Source organism: Sylvia atricapilla, chromosome 23, assembly GCF_009819655.1.
Source record: "Sylvia atricapilla isolate bSylAtr1 chromosome 23, bSylAtr1.pri, whole genome shotgun sequence".
Lineage (NCBI taxonomy): Eukaryota > Metazoa > Chordata > Aves > Passeriformes > Sylviidae > Sylvia > Sylvia atricapilla.
Genome location: NC_089162.1, coordinates 2,686,089 through 2,702,430, shown reverse-complemented (window position 1 = coordinate 2,702,430; position 16,342 = coordinate 2,686,089). Strand labels below are relative to the sequence as shown.

General features: G+C 51.2%; 1 protein-coding gene across 5 annotated transcripts in view; it reads right to left on the bottom strand.

Annotated features, from left to right (window-relative positions):
- LOC136371027 (protein CEPU-1) overlaps positions 1-16,342 on the bottom strand; it is a 357,472-nt gene that overhangs the window by 4,117 nt on the left and 337,013 nt on the right. For all 5 annotated transcript variants that reach the window (XM_066334816.1, XM_066334819.1, XM_066334818.1 and 2 more), the window contains 3 exons: positions 4,295-4,429; positions 3,556-3,676; positions 1,853-2,004 (listed from right to left, as the gene is read on the bottom strand). In XM_066334816.1, coding sequence (XP_066190913.1) covers positions 1,853-2,004; positions 3,556-3,676; positions 4,295-4,429 — 408 coding nt within the window. The remainder of the gene's footprint in view (positions 1-1,852; positions 2,005-3,555; positions 3,677-4,294; positions 4,430-16,342) is intronic.

Genomic DNA, 16,342 nt, shown 5'->3' with positions numbered 1-16,342 from the left:
ATTCAAGACTGAATGGATCATTCAATCAATGCAGCCTTTATGGAAATTACGGGTGGTCAAAGGACTCTGATTTCGCTCCCTGATGAGATTCACAGTAGGACAACAAATCTAAGGGAGGATCATAAAATAAGCTTAGACTTTTGTGGGACACTTCCCTACCTCCCAGCTGACACTGCCATCACAGCATGAGTCCCACAGAAGGGTTAGAACCCAAGGAACCAAGAGCTCATCAGCAGGGAGATGTCATTTTACTTTTAGGCTGTTCATCCAGCCTGGATCTGCAGATGCCAAACTGAAGGCCCTCACTAATTAATATTTTAACCTCATAAACACATTGGAAGGCTGCAACACTACAGCTAAGGATGTGGGTCAGGCTATTTTGGGCACTTGGCACAGCCACCCTATGCCTGCAGCAGAGGTGGAGCCAGGCCTGGGTGGCCAGAGGTGCTGGCATCCCTAAAACACGGGGTTGCTGGATTACCAGAAAGGCTGGTGAGGAAGAGAACTGAGATAGTTTCTAAGCAGTGTTAATGATGGCTTAGCACAGGTGAACCTTCATCACAAACAGGTTGGACTTTACTGGGGGAACAAATGGGTATGAGCATCCAAGATGGATGAACTCCTCTGTCGCAGCTCAGGGGAACCCAGATGCCAATACCAGTGGCAGGGGAGGATAAGCCTGTCCTGTGATGCCATCTTGACCCCATGGCTGTGCTGTGGCCCCTGGCAAAGCCCAACATCCCCTACCGACATCCTAAAACAAACTGCTCCGTTGGAATCCATCCAGCCCCTCTCCAAGACATGGACAGCACTTCCCAGGGTCTCCACACGCCTCCCACTGCCCCAGCACACTTCAGAACCAAGCACATACTGTGGGACTGCTCCCTACCCCAAAACACTTTGCATGGCTGGGGTGCAGCCTGCCCTGAGCCATCCCCAAAGGACTTGGGGACAAGGAAGACTCATCTGTCACTCTGCTCTGCTCCCTCTGACTGTACAATAACAAGAGACAAGAAGATGACCAGGCACAACAACCGGGTGGCAAGGAGGAAGACAATGTTGGGGAGAGGTTGGAGGTCCCCAGTCCCCACTTCTGTATGGTTCAGCTGTGAGAAGCACACACCCCATATCCCAGCAGGGAAATATCCCCAAGTAGTGCCCAGGGATGAGATTTGTCATCTATTTCTGGCTCCTGGAGGGCACAGCCCTGGTTTTGCTGCCATCTGAAGAGGCCTGACAAATATGTCAATCAATCACAGCCCTTCCCAGCCATGAGCAGTGTCAGAGGGATGCATTGCTCTCATCCCAGTTCCAGCATGAAGGGAACACAGTCCTGGGACAAGAGTACAGACCCTGTCCTCCTCCCTGTCCTTCACATCTCCCTTGGCACCTCCAATAAGGATATATCTGCTTGGCAGGAGCAGAAGACACCACCTGGAAGGTGATGGAACAGGGAGCCTGTTTGTTCTCACATGGGAATGGGGCAGGATTGACACTGAGCAGCATCTCTGCTCCCACCCATCGACACAGGGGGATGCCTTCTCACAGAGGCTCTCCTAGGTACTCATCAGAGCCAGAAGATGGAAACCTGCAGCCAGCTCCTAACTTTGATCCCAAACACAGTGCCAAACACCTCTGAATGGTGAGAGACATTGGACCTGAATCAGGAGACAGCTTTGGGGCTCTCCCCTTTTCCTGCAACCTCTAACCCACATGCCAAGGGCAGAAAGGATCAGCAGCAAATACACATCTCCCCCAAAAGACATGAGAGACCCTTCCCACGTCTCTCCCATAGGTGATGACACTGTGAAGCCATTCCCCCTCCCTGGCTGATTCCCTCAGCCCCACTCACCATAGAGGATCATGCTGGCGTTGGTGTTCCCTAGCTGGTTGGAGGCTACACAGGTGTAGTTGCCATAGTCCTGCTCAGAGACGTTGAAGAAAGTCAGTCTGGAGAAGAAGGGTTTGTTCTCCACTTTCAGCCCTTTCTGTCCTTCAGTCAGTCTGGGAGAAAAGAAGAAAGGGAGGTCATGAGGTGGCATCAGGAAGGGAAGTGCCTGCTATTTTCCATGTCTGGTTATCCTCTGGTTGTGCCTCTGAGTGGGGAAATAGAGCTTGGGGAAAGAGGGAGAAGAGGAGGTATTGGGAAAGGTAAGGGAGATGGGTGCTGCTCTGCTGGGTCTCCAGCTGCCAGCCCACACCATCCCTGTGCTGACCAGAGGCATCCTCACTGCTGCAGGGTCACGGGACGGTGCTGGGACTTGACAAATGATGTGCAGAGAGAGGGATGCTCCCATGCCTGGGGGGGGAACCTGGGAAAGGCTCATTCCCACCCTACAGAAGAGTCTGGCTTCCCTCTCATGCCCTCAGTCCTGCAGAATGCCTTCTGTGACCTTCCTCTCCTCTCACCCCTGAATGAGTGATGCAATAGGCACCCAGCACAGCAGGGAGGCTTCTCAGCCAGCACAGATGCTGAAGCATTAACCAAATGCTTGGACTTCCCTGTAGTGGTGTCCCCATCCTGCTTAGCTCCTGCAGCTCTTGCTAATTCCTCCCGGGAAGTGCTGGATTCCCATTATGATCCACGCTGGGCGCTGATCGGGCGGGCTGAGCCCACTCCTGCCGCTGCTCCGCAGGCCCTCGTGATCTGACCTAGTTCTGAGCAGAGCCTTTCATCTGCCACACAAACATCCGCAGCTTTGTACACTCTGCTGCTCCTTTCCTCTCACACTGGGTGAGGCAGGCAGACCCAGATTCCCCCTCTGGCTTCTGGAGCAGCTTTTTTGGCCAAAACATCCCTCCTTATCAGTGACTGGTGTGGCTTGTCCTGTGTTTGGCCACACCATGGCCCCTCTGGGCTTTCCAAGGATAATCAACACAAAATTCAGTTAAAACCACTTTGCCTGGGGTCAGAGAGAGGCAGTTTCTCCAGACTGGGGCCTACCCTGGGCTGTGCTTTTCCATTCCTCATTCCCCACCCATGTCCCTGTGCTCTTGCTTTGGCAGGACACAGAAGTTGCTGGTTGACCTAAAAGCAGGTTTCACCCCAAAGCAGGGCAGGCTGTCTCTGGAGCACAGCAAACCCTATCTCTTGACTGACACCACATTTCTTTTGTTTTTCCAAGAGCTGCCTTCTGGCCAAAGCATTTTAAGAGATGACAGAGGTTTCATCCACTCTTAAGTGCCTGGATTTGTGCTGCCAATATCCATTTTGGACATTATGCTTCACCCAAGCAGGGATTTACCACACCACCTTCAAACAAAGGCACGGGCAGCGATGATCCTGCCCCAGTGGGGGCTGCAAGAGGTTCCTGGAAAAATCCCCCTCCACAAATTCGATGAGTTAAATATAAAGCCTTTAACAGATCCTGGGTAAAGGCAATTACAGCTGTTGGAATGTCTGGATTTGCCTCAGCACAAGCACAACCTGCTGCTGTCAGGTCCCTGCCTCAGTATCCAAACCAGACTTGTGCCAAGGGTTATGGACCTGCTGGCACTGGGTGCAGCTCATGTGGGGTTGGTGTCTTCCCCCCATTGTGCCCCCCAGGCTCTTACCTCTTGTCATCTTTGTACCACTGGAAGTCGGCGGAGGGGACAGCGGAGGCCTCGCACAGCAGAATTCCCTTCTGCCCCACGGGCACCCCGGTGCTCTTGGCATCCGAGATGTACGGAGGGTCTGTGGGGAGAGGGGAAACCCGGGGTGAACACCCAGCAGCCTTATGGATCTCTATCCCCTCCCCTTGCTCCTCAAGATCTCCTTTCTCTCCCTACACCAAAATCATGCCTCAACCCATGCTCAGCTCCTGCCACTTTGGTGCTGCTGTCCAGAGATTTTCAGGTTTATGGGGGTTCTCCTCCAAAAACAAGAGACCCCCAACTCATGCTTGTTACATGTCCAGCCACTGGAGTGACCGGAGGAGGGTTTAGGAGAGTCTTCATGTCTGTCTAAACATGAAATATGCCATTTTCTTCCTCTCTCTCATTTTCTGTTACAGAAAAGAATAGTTCTATTTACTGCTCACTTCTCTCCCCTCCTCAGAGGTTATCAGCACAGCATCTCACCATGGGCAGAAAACCCAGGTTGACAGAGACAGCTGAGGAGGAGGTGGTGGAAAAAAATGGAGCTCGAAAAGAAGGGGAAAATAGGGCAAAACACCACCTGCTCAGAAAAACTGCTGCCGCCTGTCTCACTCTGGGGCCTTTGTGTGCCTCACTTCAAATGCCACTCCCTTGTGGGGCAGCGTGTGACCCTGTCCAGCCCCAGCCCTGTTCCCTGCTGGCCCCAGGGACTCACAGTTGACGGTGACTTTGACTCGCTGCACGACGGGCGCTGAGACGTCGTTGGAGGCGCTGCACTCGTACTCTCCCGACTGCTCCCGTGTGATCCCCGTGATCTCCAGGTACTCGTCCTCACTGATGAAGCCCACGGCTGCAGAGGCAGAGACAGAGGGCCCTGAGTGGTGGGGAGGCACAACAAACCTGTGCCCACTGGCTGGTCACCATCTGTGACCATGTCACTCTGCACTAGGACACTCAGCCTGCAGGTTCCAGCCCGGAATGCCCTTGTGCCCCTGCATTCCAAGCGAATCCTTGTCAGAAAGGTTTCTGCAAATTCTGGACTGCTCCAGCAGCTCTGGCCTCACTGAGAGCATCACTTGGTGGAGATAATGTCCCTGAGGCGCCCAGGGTGGCCCAAGTGGGCAAACCGGCACCCTGCAAAATGACCCGAGCTCACCTCTGAACATGCCCCCTGCTGGGAGGTATTTCCAGGCTCACATAAACATCCTTCTCTAATTTTTCAGCTTCAATTAATTCGCAGCAAGTCTATTCCCATTAGTGGTGGTGTCAACACCTCCCTTGAGGCAAAACACCTCATCCCCTGTGCGATCCCAGGCTCATTTCTGGAGGGGCTGCACTTGTCCCCCTCTTCCCCATCCAGGCTGCAGTGCAGCGTCTTGTTCCACTAAAAGCCAGAAAGATGCAATCAGCGGCATTTCCTTCACTCTGGCATTTTTCAGTCCCCTTTCCTTGCAGGAGCTCTCTTTATTTTGACACACTCCTGGAAATGCACAGTGCTCAGCTGGCCAGGAGCAGGTTGGGGCACAAGAGTCCCCAGGTTCTTCCCTCAAACAAGCAGCAAAAATTACTTTTTACAGCCCCCAAAAGAGGGACAAGTTCTCCCTTTCCTGTTGTTTACATGTCCCCACTGGATCTCCTGCAGCCAGGATGCTGTAATTACTGCACGGAGCATCTCCGAGCCCTGTGTCACACTTAATATTCCTATAAATTTTAAACGGTAGTCCTTGGTACATATGTGTGGCAATTGGTGTCATATTTTAATTAGGCTTGCCCTGCACCATCTGAAATTAATAATAGCTCGAATTACCAGTGTAATTTATAAATTAACATTGCTGCAGCATTAGGAAATAAATTAGCTCTGGACAGCTGTTTCTGGGAGTGAGTGCCAATGGCAGGGAGGCCAAGCACAGGTCCCTGGTCCCCAGGGGGATGCCATGAGCTGGGCCAGCCCTGGCTTCCCCCCCGGACACCACTGTCTGTGCTAGAGTGACCTGATGGGCCACAGCTCGCTGCGCTTGGCCGGCCAACCGTGTGCATCCTGCTCCTGACAAATGCAAAACCCACACGTGGGAGGCTCCCAGCGGGGCACACGCCGCCTGCATCCCACCAGGCTGATGCTTTTAGGCCATCTCTTCCCATGCTGCAGGAATAGTGTGGTCAGACTCCACCACCCACCATGGAAAGACCCGAGCCAGCACTGATGGTGTTCCTGGAATGCCCTGGAATACTTGGCACAGTGAGCACCCCAGGCATCTGCCAGGATCCTGCTGCTGCAATCCCAAGTGCCACTATTGTCAACTCAAACTAGTGCGAATATGCTCAGCCGTGCACCAGACCTCACAGCTGCCACCTCCACACAGCATCCCTGGGACTTTGCATGTCCAGTGCCTGCTGAACTGGGGACCCCATGCACACACGTCTGCATTCCATCTTCCCAGGCTGACCTAACTAGGAAGGCAGCCATGTGAGCTTTGCAAAGGAGTGAAGTGAGTTTTCTTGTTGATAAATTGCTGACATCCACCAGTGTCCTCAGCCCTGTGCTGAAATTCCCACCCGAGTGGCTCGTGGTGCAAACCGCTGAGCTCATCACTACTTTGTGCAACTGAAGGGTGAGATATGAAGGCGTTACCCCAAAATCAATATCCTTTAGAGACACACAAATTACAGCCTTACATCCAGGGGCCCTGCAGCACTGCAAAAAGAAAAGGAGAGGGGAGGAAAAAAAAAAATCCTTTTTGTGCCTGACCTAGAATCGGCTTCTCTGTAGCACAGCGCTGCCTGCTGATAAAGTAACGACACAGCCGGTGGCCTTCAGATGCTCCATGCACAAATCTGACTCTGGGTTGTGCAAAGGCTCAGATAACACTGCTTCCCAACTCACCAAAGGCTCTTTCCCAAGTTCCAGAGTCAGCTCATACACGGCAAGAATTAGTTCTTGCCATAGTCAAGCCATAATTTGTATGCCTGGTTTGATCAGGGAGCAAAGCAGCTTGAGTGCATTTTGTTCCCCAGCAATAGACTTCAGTAAAGTAACTCCAAGGTCCAGATTTCCACCTGTAAAAGCTCAGGAAATCGGGGGATGAAGGTTTCCTCTGTGCCTGCGTGGCACTGAAGTCTGAGATGTGTGCATGGTAATCAGCTGATGGAGGGACAGAGCTGGAAGGTCAGGGACTCAGGGTCTGGCATCCTGGGAATTTGGCTACAGCCAAACAGAGCCTGCTCAGGACTGAGACAGGATGCTCTGAGCTGGAGCTGACTCCTGTTTCTGTCGTGTGCACAATGTGACGCAAGTCATGCTCACTTGACAACAGCATTAGGAACACCACCCCTGCAAGAGGCTCTGGCCTCCTCAGTGCCAGCTACAGCATCTCAAATATTTGGGTGACATAAAGAGTCCCCCGCCTGCTGGTGAAGCAGGTGACACCAGGTGACTAAGAGAACATTCCCCTGTCCTCTCCTATACAAGTGGCTTTGCAGAAAAAAACAGATCCATAAAACTGTGGGAGAAAAAAACCAAACCCCCCCCCCCACACACACACAAAAAAACAAACCCCAAAACAAAACAAAAAACCCCACAAAAAACCACCACAACAAGAAAACAAACAAACAAAAGAAAACAAAACAAAACAAAAAAAAACACCACCCAAAAAACCCAACAGATCCAGAAAGCTGCTTCACATCCTGGAAGCACCTGGAATTTGGAAATGCTCAGGGCCAGGCTTGACCAGATCCCTGCAGCTCCAGGAGCTCTGCCAGACATACCAGTTCTTCTCTGCCTGAATTGATGGTGGGTTGATGGTGGGAACTTTCAAGGCTCTCTCTGCTTGAGCACAATTAGGAGCTGAAATATTGCAGGAATTAATGGAGAGCTCTCTCATCTCCTCAGGAGCTAGAAAACCAGCACAGCCAGCACCCATCATTATTATTATTAATACTAATAATATAATACAGGCCAGAAATGGAATGGCCATGGACAACGCACAAGTGTAATCCTTGCTCATCATCCACGGATGATGAACTAACCCAGTGTGAGCTGGGGAGATGGAAAAGCAGAGCCTGAATCCTTGTGCTCAGTGAGCAGGAGGCTGCACACAGCCTCCATGCACTGTTTAGGACTTGCTCTGCAGATCTCTGTTAAAAGCCTCAGGGAAGGGGAAGTTTGACCATCACAGTGACGGAGAAGCCACAGAGGAGAGGTCCTTGTGTGGCACAGAGCACCAAGGCAAACCCAACAGATGGCCAAGCTGTGCTTGGGGTCCCACACAGCATGGACGCAGTGAGGTGTGGGCAGATGCCTCCTGCCTCCATGTTCCTCCCTCCATGCCTTTCTCTTTCCCTCGATTTCCTTGTTTTCCCATCCCGACTCATCTCCCTTCTGACTCCTCCTCCCCATTTGCTTTCATTGAGCCTCTGACAAGATAATAACTCACCAGAAAGTGAACACATGTTCCCAAATTAATTACATGCCACTGTCCCCTGGCTCACTGTTGCAACCATGTTCAGGTCTCTAGGACACTGCTCACAGCTTTTCCTGGCTGAAAGCTGCTCATGATTCCATTGAAAAATCTTCTTTGGAGCTCTTTCCTGTGTCCATACCAACTCCCTGCACCTCAGACCAAGCTGAGCCAGCCCAGCCACACAGGGCTGCAAGATTTTCACCTCTAAAGCCCAAAGGCACAACCTCAACAGTGGTCCCACAACAGGTTTGGTCTCTGGGTGCTCAGAGTCCCACCAGTGATCCTGAAGCACTGCCCTGCCCTCCACACTGTGCTGCTGCATTTTCCAGGCACTGATCCCACTGGCCAGGATCAGCCAAAGAAAGAGAATATTTTATGGAGATAATTTTATTAAAATGTTTACAACAATGCAGATATTGACATCTCGCTTCAATCAATAGCACAATTTATTGTCCTTCAAGGTGAACATTAAGCCAAGCTGCCCATTAGTCAATATTTACCTCCAAGGTCTATAAATCTTTATACGGGCTTCAGCGGATGTTGACAGCAGCTGATTCCAGATAAGTAAAAGTAAGAGCGTGAAACATTGCTCCTTTTGGAGGTGAAATAGTAACTAGTTAATTACAGTCCCTACAGCAATTCTCAACTATCAATTTATGGCTACTTCTGGCAATAAAAATTAACATCGCACAGACTCCCGGCTCCGAGTGACGCAGTAAACCCAAGAGCCGTATATTTCAAATGTCACCCCGATGTGGTGCTGATGGCCATCCTATAACAGTTTATGGTAAATAAATAAAACACACAAAGGTAATGAGAGAATTGTTGGCACCCGAGACCCACTTCACCTCTCCTTCGTGCAGCAGCGAGAGGAAAAGTGCAGGATGGGAAATTTAGTAGAATCAGAGCAGGTGGAGATGAAGGTGGGGAACAGAACCACCCCAAATCACCCCAAATCCCTCTCAAAGGAGGCATGACACAGCCCCAGGTAGGTGGGTAAACAAGAGGTAAGGCTGCCTCCAGTACATGCCCCAGCCAAACTGGGGGATTCACCTCTTATTAACCACTCTTACCCTCTCCTGATGGCTCAATTAACACATAAGGAACAAAGTTCAGGCATTTCTGAAATTCCCTTTCCCATTTTTATTTGATCAGGTGAATGACCCCAGCTAGGGCAGCTTCTCCTCTGTGCACCCCCTCTTTTCAAGCCCCGCTTGTGCCAGCTTAAAGCTGCCACGCTCCAGTGGACAAAGATTAGGGGTAATTAACCTGCTGGAAACCATCCAGCGCAATCATTCAAAAATGATTTTTTTTTAAGATTACCCTATCGACCCAGACAAACTCCTCTCCTCCTCTTGTGAATATTGCATCCCTTAACCACAGGCTCCAGCCCATCTCCATCTGTGACCCCCCTTAGCTGAGCAATCCCTTTAGGAAGCACACCTACATGAGGTTCAGGGTACAAACCTCCTGTTCTTCATGTTCACAAGCCTTCAGAAGCAGGACCGTCACCCCAGAAACGGGCACGCAGCATATCAGAGCCTGCGTTGTGCTTACATGGGGCCAAGCCACTGTTTTTGAAGTATCTCGATGACAAGGAAGGAAATCTCTCCTCTGACATGCTTTTCCATGTTAATTAGCGTGTTTCCGTGGCCTGATGTTGTGCGAAGCCCCAGGGGATGGTGCACTCCCTGTCTGGCACTGTGTGGCGCTCAGGGATGTGGGAGCTTGGCAGGAGCTCACTCCACTGCTGCAGACTGAGGTTCTCCCTCCTCATCCTCACACCCCAGGGGTGGTGACCATCACCAGTTGTGCCTGGTGTCACCAAACAGAGGAAAACATCATGTTTTCCTTACTTGGACCTGTTCTTACACTGGATTTGGGGAGCTCTCACAGCCAGTTTTGCTCCTTGTGCGTGGCAGCACAGGCTTTGAAGGAGAGGGACGGCCATAAAATCCTCGACATAAAGTCCTTGTCCTCCACTGGTGTCAGTGTGCCCTCCCCGCTGGGGCTGTGGGAGCCTCTCCTTGCCTGTGGCCATGCAGTGCTGTGGCTTTTCTTCCCTTTCCAACTTTTTGGTGCACAGATGAGCTGAGGGTGCCTGGAGTTTTGCTCCAAGGTATGACAGATATGGCCAGGCCTGATTTTGTGCTAACATGAGCACAGGTGATTGCTTCTGAAGGTCCCACCTCTGGCTGCCCATGACCACAGGGTCAGGACATGGGGATTTTGACAGGCACATTCCAACATGGAGCTGTCACAAAAGCAGAAAGACCCATTCTTCAACTTCTTGCTCAATGCAGAGCTAGAACTGAAACAGGACCCACATTTGTGTCTGTTTGCTCAGTGCATCCCTGAGATCACACTTGGGGCTCATACCTCACACAATAACTCCGATATTTAATTATTTGGTGGGCACATGCCACACATCTCACTAGTCACTGGGACAGGAGACCTGCAGAGACCTCCCAGAAGCCCCCACATCTCCTGGTCACTCAGCCTGCAATCACACATAGTCAATATATTGGCATTAACTCCAGAAACAGTGGAAGTAAGACACTGGGGCCCTGAGCAACCTGGTATAAAGGAAGGTGACCCCGTCCATGGCAGGGTATTGGAATGAGATGGTCTTCAAGGTCCTTCCAACCCAGACCAGTCTGTGAGTGCCCTTCCCTGCGGTGTTTGGGGATGCCTGCCCACTCTGCTCACCCCACCAATGCTACACAGCACAGCCAAGTTGCCTGAGCCATCCATTATAGCACCATTGTGAAGAGTTTTTAGCTTAAAAGTCCTTGAAAGTTTCCCACTGTGACTCGTTAAACAAGATCTTTTTCACTTTCCCTCTATTCTCCGCTAACAATATTTATACTCATTTCTTTTATTGAAATCTATCTGCCGCCTGTTCTATTAAAGCCACCTGAGTGGCAGCTCCTATTCTCCGGGAGCCTGCAGCCCATCTATTCTCCAGACAATGAGGTACAAGCAGTCTATCTTCTATTGTGCTCCCCGGCCTTCGGCTCTCAAATCTTCCATCTCAAAAAGGCATGTCAGAGACGCCTCCATGCAAAAGATTGGAATCCCGGCTTGTGGGGCTTCCCGGTGCTGGCCTGGCTTGCTGCCCTCCCTCTCTGGGCGAGCATCTCCAGGGAAATGCTGCTGTGGCACCTGTGATCCCTCAGAGATGCATCTCCCCCATCCCTGCACATCCTCAGTGTGGTTTGTGGCATCACACGGCGTTCGGCTTGCTGCTGCTGCTGCCGGGATGTTTGCACGTCTCAGACAACTTATTTGTTACCGGGAATAAAAGAGGAGCATTAAACCTTTTGTTTGCAAGAAGTAGTTCCTTGGGAAATAAATGGATTATGGAAATTAATATTTAAAGAAACAAAACAAAACAACTCGGGGACCAACCACCCTTGAACGAGGCTCTAACTCAGGAGTAAATGAGTCGAATAAAGAATGAGCCCTTTTATTTCTCTGAAAGAGAGAGAGCTCACAGGCAGCTCAAGGCTCAGCAAAGTGGCAGCCACTGTCATCAGCCTCTCCCAGACCCTGCCCCATCCTGGGGTGCTGGTGAGGACACTGGACCTCAGGAAAAGGTCCAGAGGGCACATGTCACCCTGTTAGAGCAAATTAGCAATGGCTACAATTCACAAACAGTTTAAGTGGCATCTGATCTGCAGCAAAGATGGGTGCAGGGCTCTTTAGAGCGCTGCTGTTCCTAATGATAGCCACCCATCATCAGCAGCATGAGCTGGATGCCTTTCTCCTTGGCCCTGAAAAGGTAGGGGTGACCCTTGTGGTGATCCTGGGAGGGACTGATGCTCGGCAGAGGCTGTGACTGGCAATGAGCCACTTCCCACGGAGCTTTTCTGCCTTCTTGCAGCAACAAATGCGAAAGGTACACGAAAATCAATGTCGAGGCTCCCACAGAGCCAAGCCCTCTCCACAGAGCTCCTGAGGAGACAGCATCTCCTAGCAGCTCTGTGTTCCTGCCCGAGCACCAACACTGTTCCTGGCACCTCTCTTCCTCCCATGCTCTCTCCCACAGCCCAGAGCAACCAATCAGGTGCCCAACACAAAGTCCTCTCTCCTTCCTTTCCTCACTTCTCCTTCCTCCCTGTGGTTTTTTTTCCCCATAGCTGCTTCCAAGGTGAGAGAGGACAGCGTTGCTGGAATGAAAGATTCTCCTGCGTGCCCTCTCCCAGCAGCGGCCCTAATTCATTTTTCATGGCCCCTTGCAGTGACAAAAGCCGCTGCTTCTCTCTTGTAAGCGTGCGCCATGCAATAAGTCAAAGCTGATGTGCATTTTCCCCCTGGGTGCCGAAGCTGTGCTTTTGATTTAATTTGTCCTGTTGTTTGGCGCTCCGCCTTCACCGGTGAGTTCCTCTGGAAAGGTGGGAAGTAGGGCCCCATCCGTGTGGAGGGGCTGCCTAACAGATGGGGTACAGTGGGTAGTGGTTAAATAATTTGTCGCAATGGTACCAAGATGCTGGAGAGCGACAGATGCTGCTGGAGAAAATGGCTCAAACACACATCCTGTTTGTGGGAATGCTGCTCCTCCATTAAATCCTGTCGCAACTTGGCTCCTCTGGAAGCTCATCCCATTTCTGGCAGCTTCCTTGCTGGCTCCAGGAGAAGCTGTGGTGCACAGGGCTTGGCGAGGAGAGCAAGAACCAAGGTTGCTCCTGCCTGTTATCTGCAGGCGCTTTGCAAAGAACCTGAAAAGATTCCACAGGAGATCCACCACATCCCTTCCCAACCACTCCCTCCAACCGCATTGCTGTGCAGGAGAAATCAATCTCAACCCCTGCCAAGCTCGGGGCACCCTGCTTTCCTCTGGATTTGTGTGAAAAAGAGCTGCTGGCAGCCAGGACCAAAGGGTCCCTCCGGCTGGAAATTTAAACCCCAAGGCTTTCTCCACAGGACAAGCTCTTAAGAAGCAATTGCAATGCAAAGCGTTAAATGGCTGTAACCTCGGTTAAGCCGTATTTCAGCCGCATTAGGGAAATATCCCTCAGATGGGAAGCAAGTGGCATAATGGCATTAGAGCAAAAAAATAAGCATCAAGTGCCGGCTAAATCCATCCCAGTGCTGGCAAGAAGTCATGGGGATCTGGGAAACTTTCCCTTCTCCACGCATATCCCTGCAGGCAGCTCATGGCAAGCCTGGACTCTGTTGCTGCCACAACTTTCCTGCAAACGCGGGACATTTCCCATCCCTCTTTTTCTCCTGGGACCCCCTGAGCAGTCTTCACCCCCCAGAGCCATCTGAATCATGGCAGGGTGAGACTGGCTGTCGCCTCTCCATCATCTTTATCCCGTCTTTACTTTTTCAGACACGCTATTTTCCAGCCCAGTGGCCTTGCTCTGTCCCTTGTGTTTTATGGCACTGATGTCTCCATTTCTGCAGGATCACTTGCAATATTGTGGCTTATTGAGAGAAGCCAGGGAAATGCAGGGGAGATGAGCTGGATGGGTTTGGGGCTCTGAGGGGCTGGTGAGGATGCCCTGGGCCTGGGGAGGGGGGATGGGGTGGTTGTGACAGGAATTTCAGGGATGTGTGATGCTGGGTGACTGAGAATGGAGGACTGGAGACTGAGCTGAGCCCCATTTCTTGAGCCCATCATCCCTTCCTCAGGCCTCTGTGTAGGTATCGGCCCTGCTACAGGAGCTGAGAGGGCAGCGAGAGGCATTGCTCTGCAAGGGAAAAGCCATTTTAAATAACAGCAGTGTGTCACAGGAAGGGGAAAAACCCACGGGCTACAGCATTGCTCTGTCTTTAAATTATACCGTAGGAGAATAAAAATAAAAGAGAGGAAGACAGAGAGAGAGGCCAGGAGGAAAAAGAATTGCCATTGTTTTACCAAGCAGATGGGAAAGTTCAGGGGATCAGAAAAAGACTATTATTATTTTGACTCGACCGAGAGAAGATGGGAAAGGAAGAGGCATTTTTTTCCCCTGCAGTGAGGAATGCTGTGGCTGAAGTAATTTCAGCAAAGAGTCAGAAGGAAACGGTGCCATCAGCTCAGGGCAGTGCCCAAGTTACCCCCACAGCCTGGGCATGCCACAGTGATTTGCCTTTTTGTCCCCTTTCCCGGCAGTGACAGCACATCCCCTGCTACTATCGCAGGCTGGGGAGGGATAACCAGGGCACACATCCTTCACCACCTCCAGCTGCAGTAACGTGCCAGATGTGCCGCCAGATGTGCCCACCGCCAGTGGTGCTGCAGCTGTGGGCACTCCTCAATGGCACTGCTGGTCCCACCACCTTCCCAGCCTCGGGACAAGACCACCTGCCTCAACTACCCAAATTTCTGCTTCCCTGTCCCAGAAACCTGTTGCTTGGCTACAAGCCATTAAATGCCCTAAATATATAACAAATTTCCTGCTGGCTGTTTAACATAAGCAGAACATGATTTTTTTTCTCCCTAAATTTGTATGAAAATCCCTTTTTCTGTGTCTGCAATGGTGCTACAGCTCCGTGGCTGCCCACTGCTGTTCTCCACCTCAGTACAGGGCAGCTGAGCCACTCTGGCTCACCAGCACGTTCCAGCTCCTTGCCCTTACAACACAGCAGCGTTTCTCAGCCTCACCAGAGACAAGGAGACTCTTTTTCTACCCATATTCAGGCCAAGGGAAGGGCACAGCCCTGAGGCCCATGGCAGTGACCAAGCACAGACATCAACAACTGATTTACAAACCGGGGCAAACACTGGTGCAACATCTTCCCTGACAAGTGTCAAGGTCACGGGACAGGGAAACAACGAGGTGAATGTAGGTCAGTTCTGTTGGAGCATTCTTCGCCCACCACATCCCTCCCTGAAGCCTCTTTGCCACTCAATTTCCTCCTTTTCACTCAATCCTCACTTTCTCTCCTCCTCTTTTCCCTCTTCCTCCCTCTGCCACATGGTTCTTCCCTCTGTCCCTCCACTCTGCCTTGCCTTTCCTTCTCTGCACCCACTTCTCTCCCGTACCCTTGGGACACAGAGAGGGGCTGGCAACCTGCCCTGCCTAATCCCAGGGCCACCGACTCCTTGGGCACTTAATATTCACGACAGAGAGAAACATTTCACGGCGAATTGGACGCACATTCAACTGGAAATGGAAATTTTATGACTCTTCTCACTCCGTGCAGCAGATTACACCAGCTGAGAAAACATGGAAGCAAATGAACAACCTGTGAACTGTAAAGTATATTAATAATGAAGTCACAGCCCGGGAAATGAAGGCTTTATTCTGTTTATATTCTGCTCCATTAATGGAGAGTGCTCACAATAGCTCCGCCCCATTAGCTGGCAATCAGCGCCCCAGGAAGAGCATGAGGATAGTGGGGGAATGTGGCACAGGGTAAAACCCTCCTTCTCACTGGGAAGTTTGGCTCCAAGCATTTCCTTGTGGTGCCTCCACCTATGGACAGTGGGGGCGGGTGAACTTGGGGGTGTCTTTGGTGCCCTACCCTGTGCAAAGCTTGGGAACAAGGTTACAAGGCAAGGAATGGAGCAAATGGTGATGCCAGGAAAAAGAAAGAACAAATTTGGGTGGGAATCAGCTCCAACATCACAAGGAGCCACCCAGCGAGGAACTGGCACTGGGAAAACCATCCATGTAGAGCCTCTTGTGCTTTCTCCTTGTGCTGCTCATTCCCATCTCATGATTGCTGTGTTTGAGCATCCCCACCTCTCCAGCATCCTTCCCACCCCTCATCACCACATCCCATCTCTCCAGGGATGGAAGTTCTTATGCACCCATAGCCTCAAAGCCACACTGATGGCCACAAACCGAGCCAGGCCAGCAGGCTTTGTGCAAATAAATATTTCAGTGCTATCACCCAGCACACAGCCCTGTCCTTGGCTCAGCAGACCTGGGCCACGTGTGACACAGCCCAGCCCTGCTCTCTCCTTCCTGAAAACAACAGCAGCAGCTTATGCAAAGCACATCACGGGAGCTAAAAGGAGCCAGAGCAGGGTTTTCTATAGCTGGAGCGACCTGGTGTTGACAGAATGGGGACGCATTTCCACAGCTCAGATTTTTATAATAATACCTCAGGGGAGTCGCTGGCAAAGTTTGGCCCAAATATAATTAGTTTGCACAGCTATTAGGGGCTGATAAAAGGTTTTAATTTGCGTGGAGATCTCTGGAATCTAAGACACTCCTGTCCCTTGCTCTTCCCCAGGCCAGCTGAATGAAAGGAAAGTCCCAGACAGGGAGAAACACAAAGCCGTGCATTTATCGGGGAAATAGGGAGTTGTGTTCAGCAGTAAAGAAGAGATGGAAAATCCAACAAGCTGACATTGCTGGTGTGTT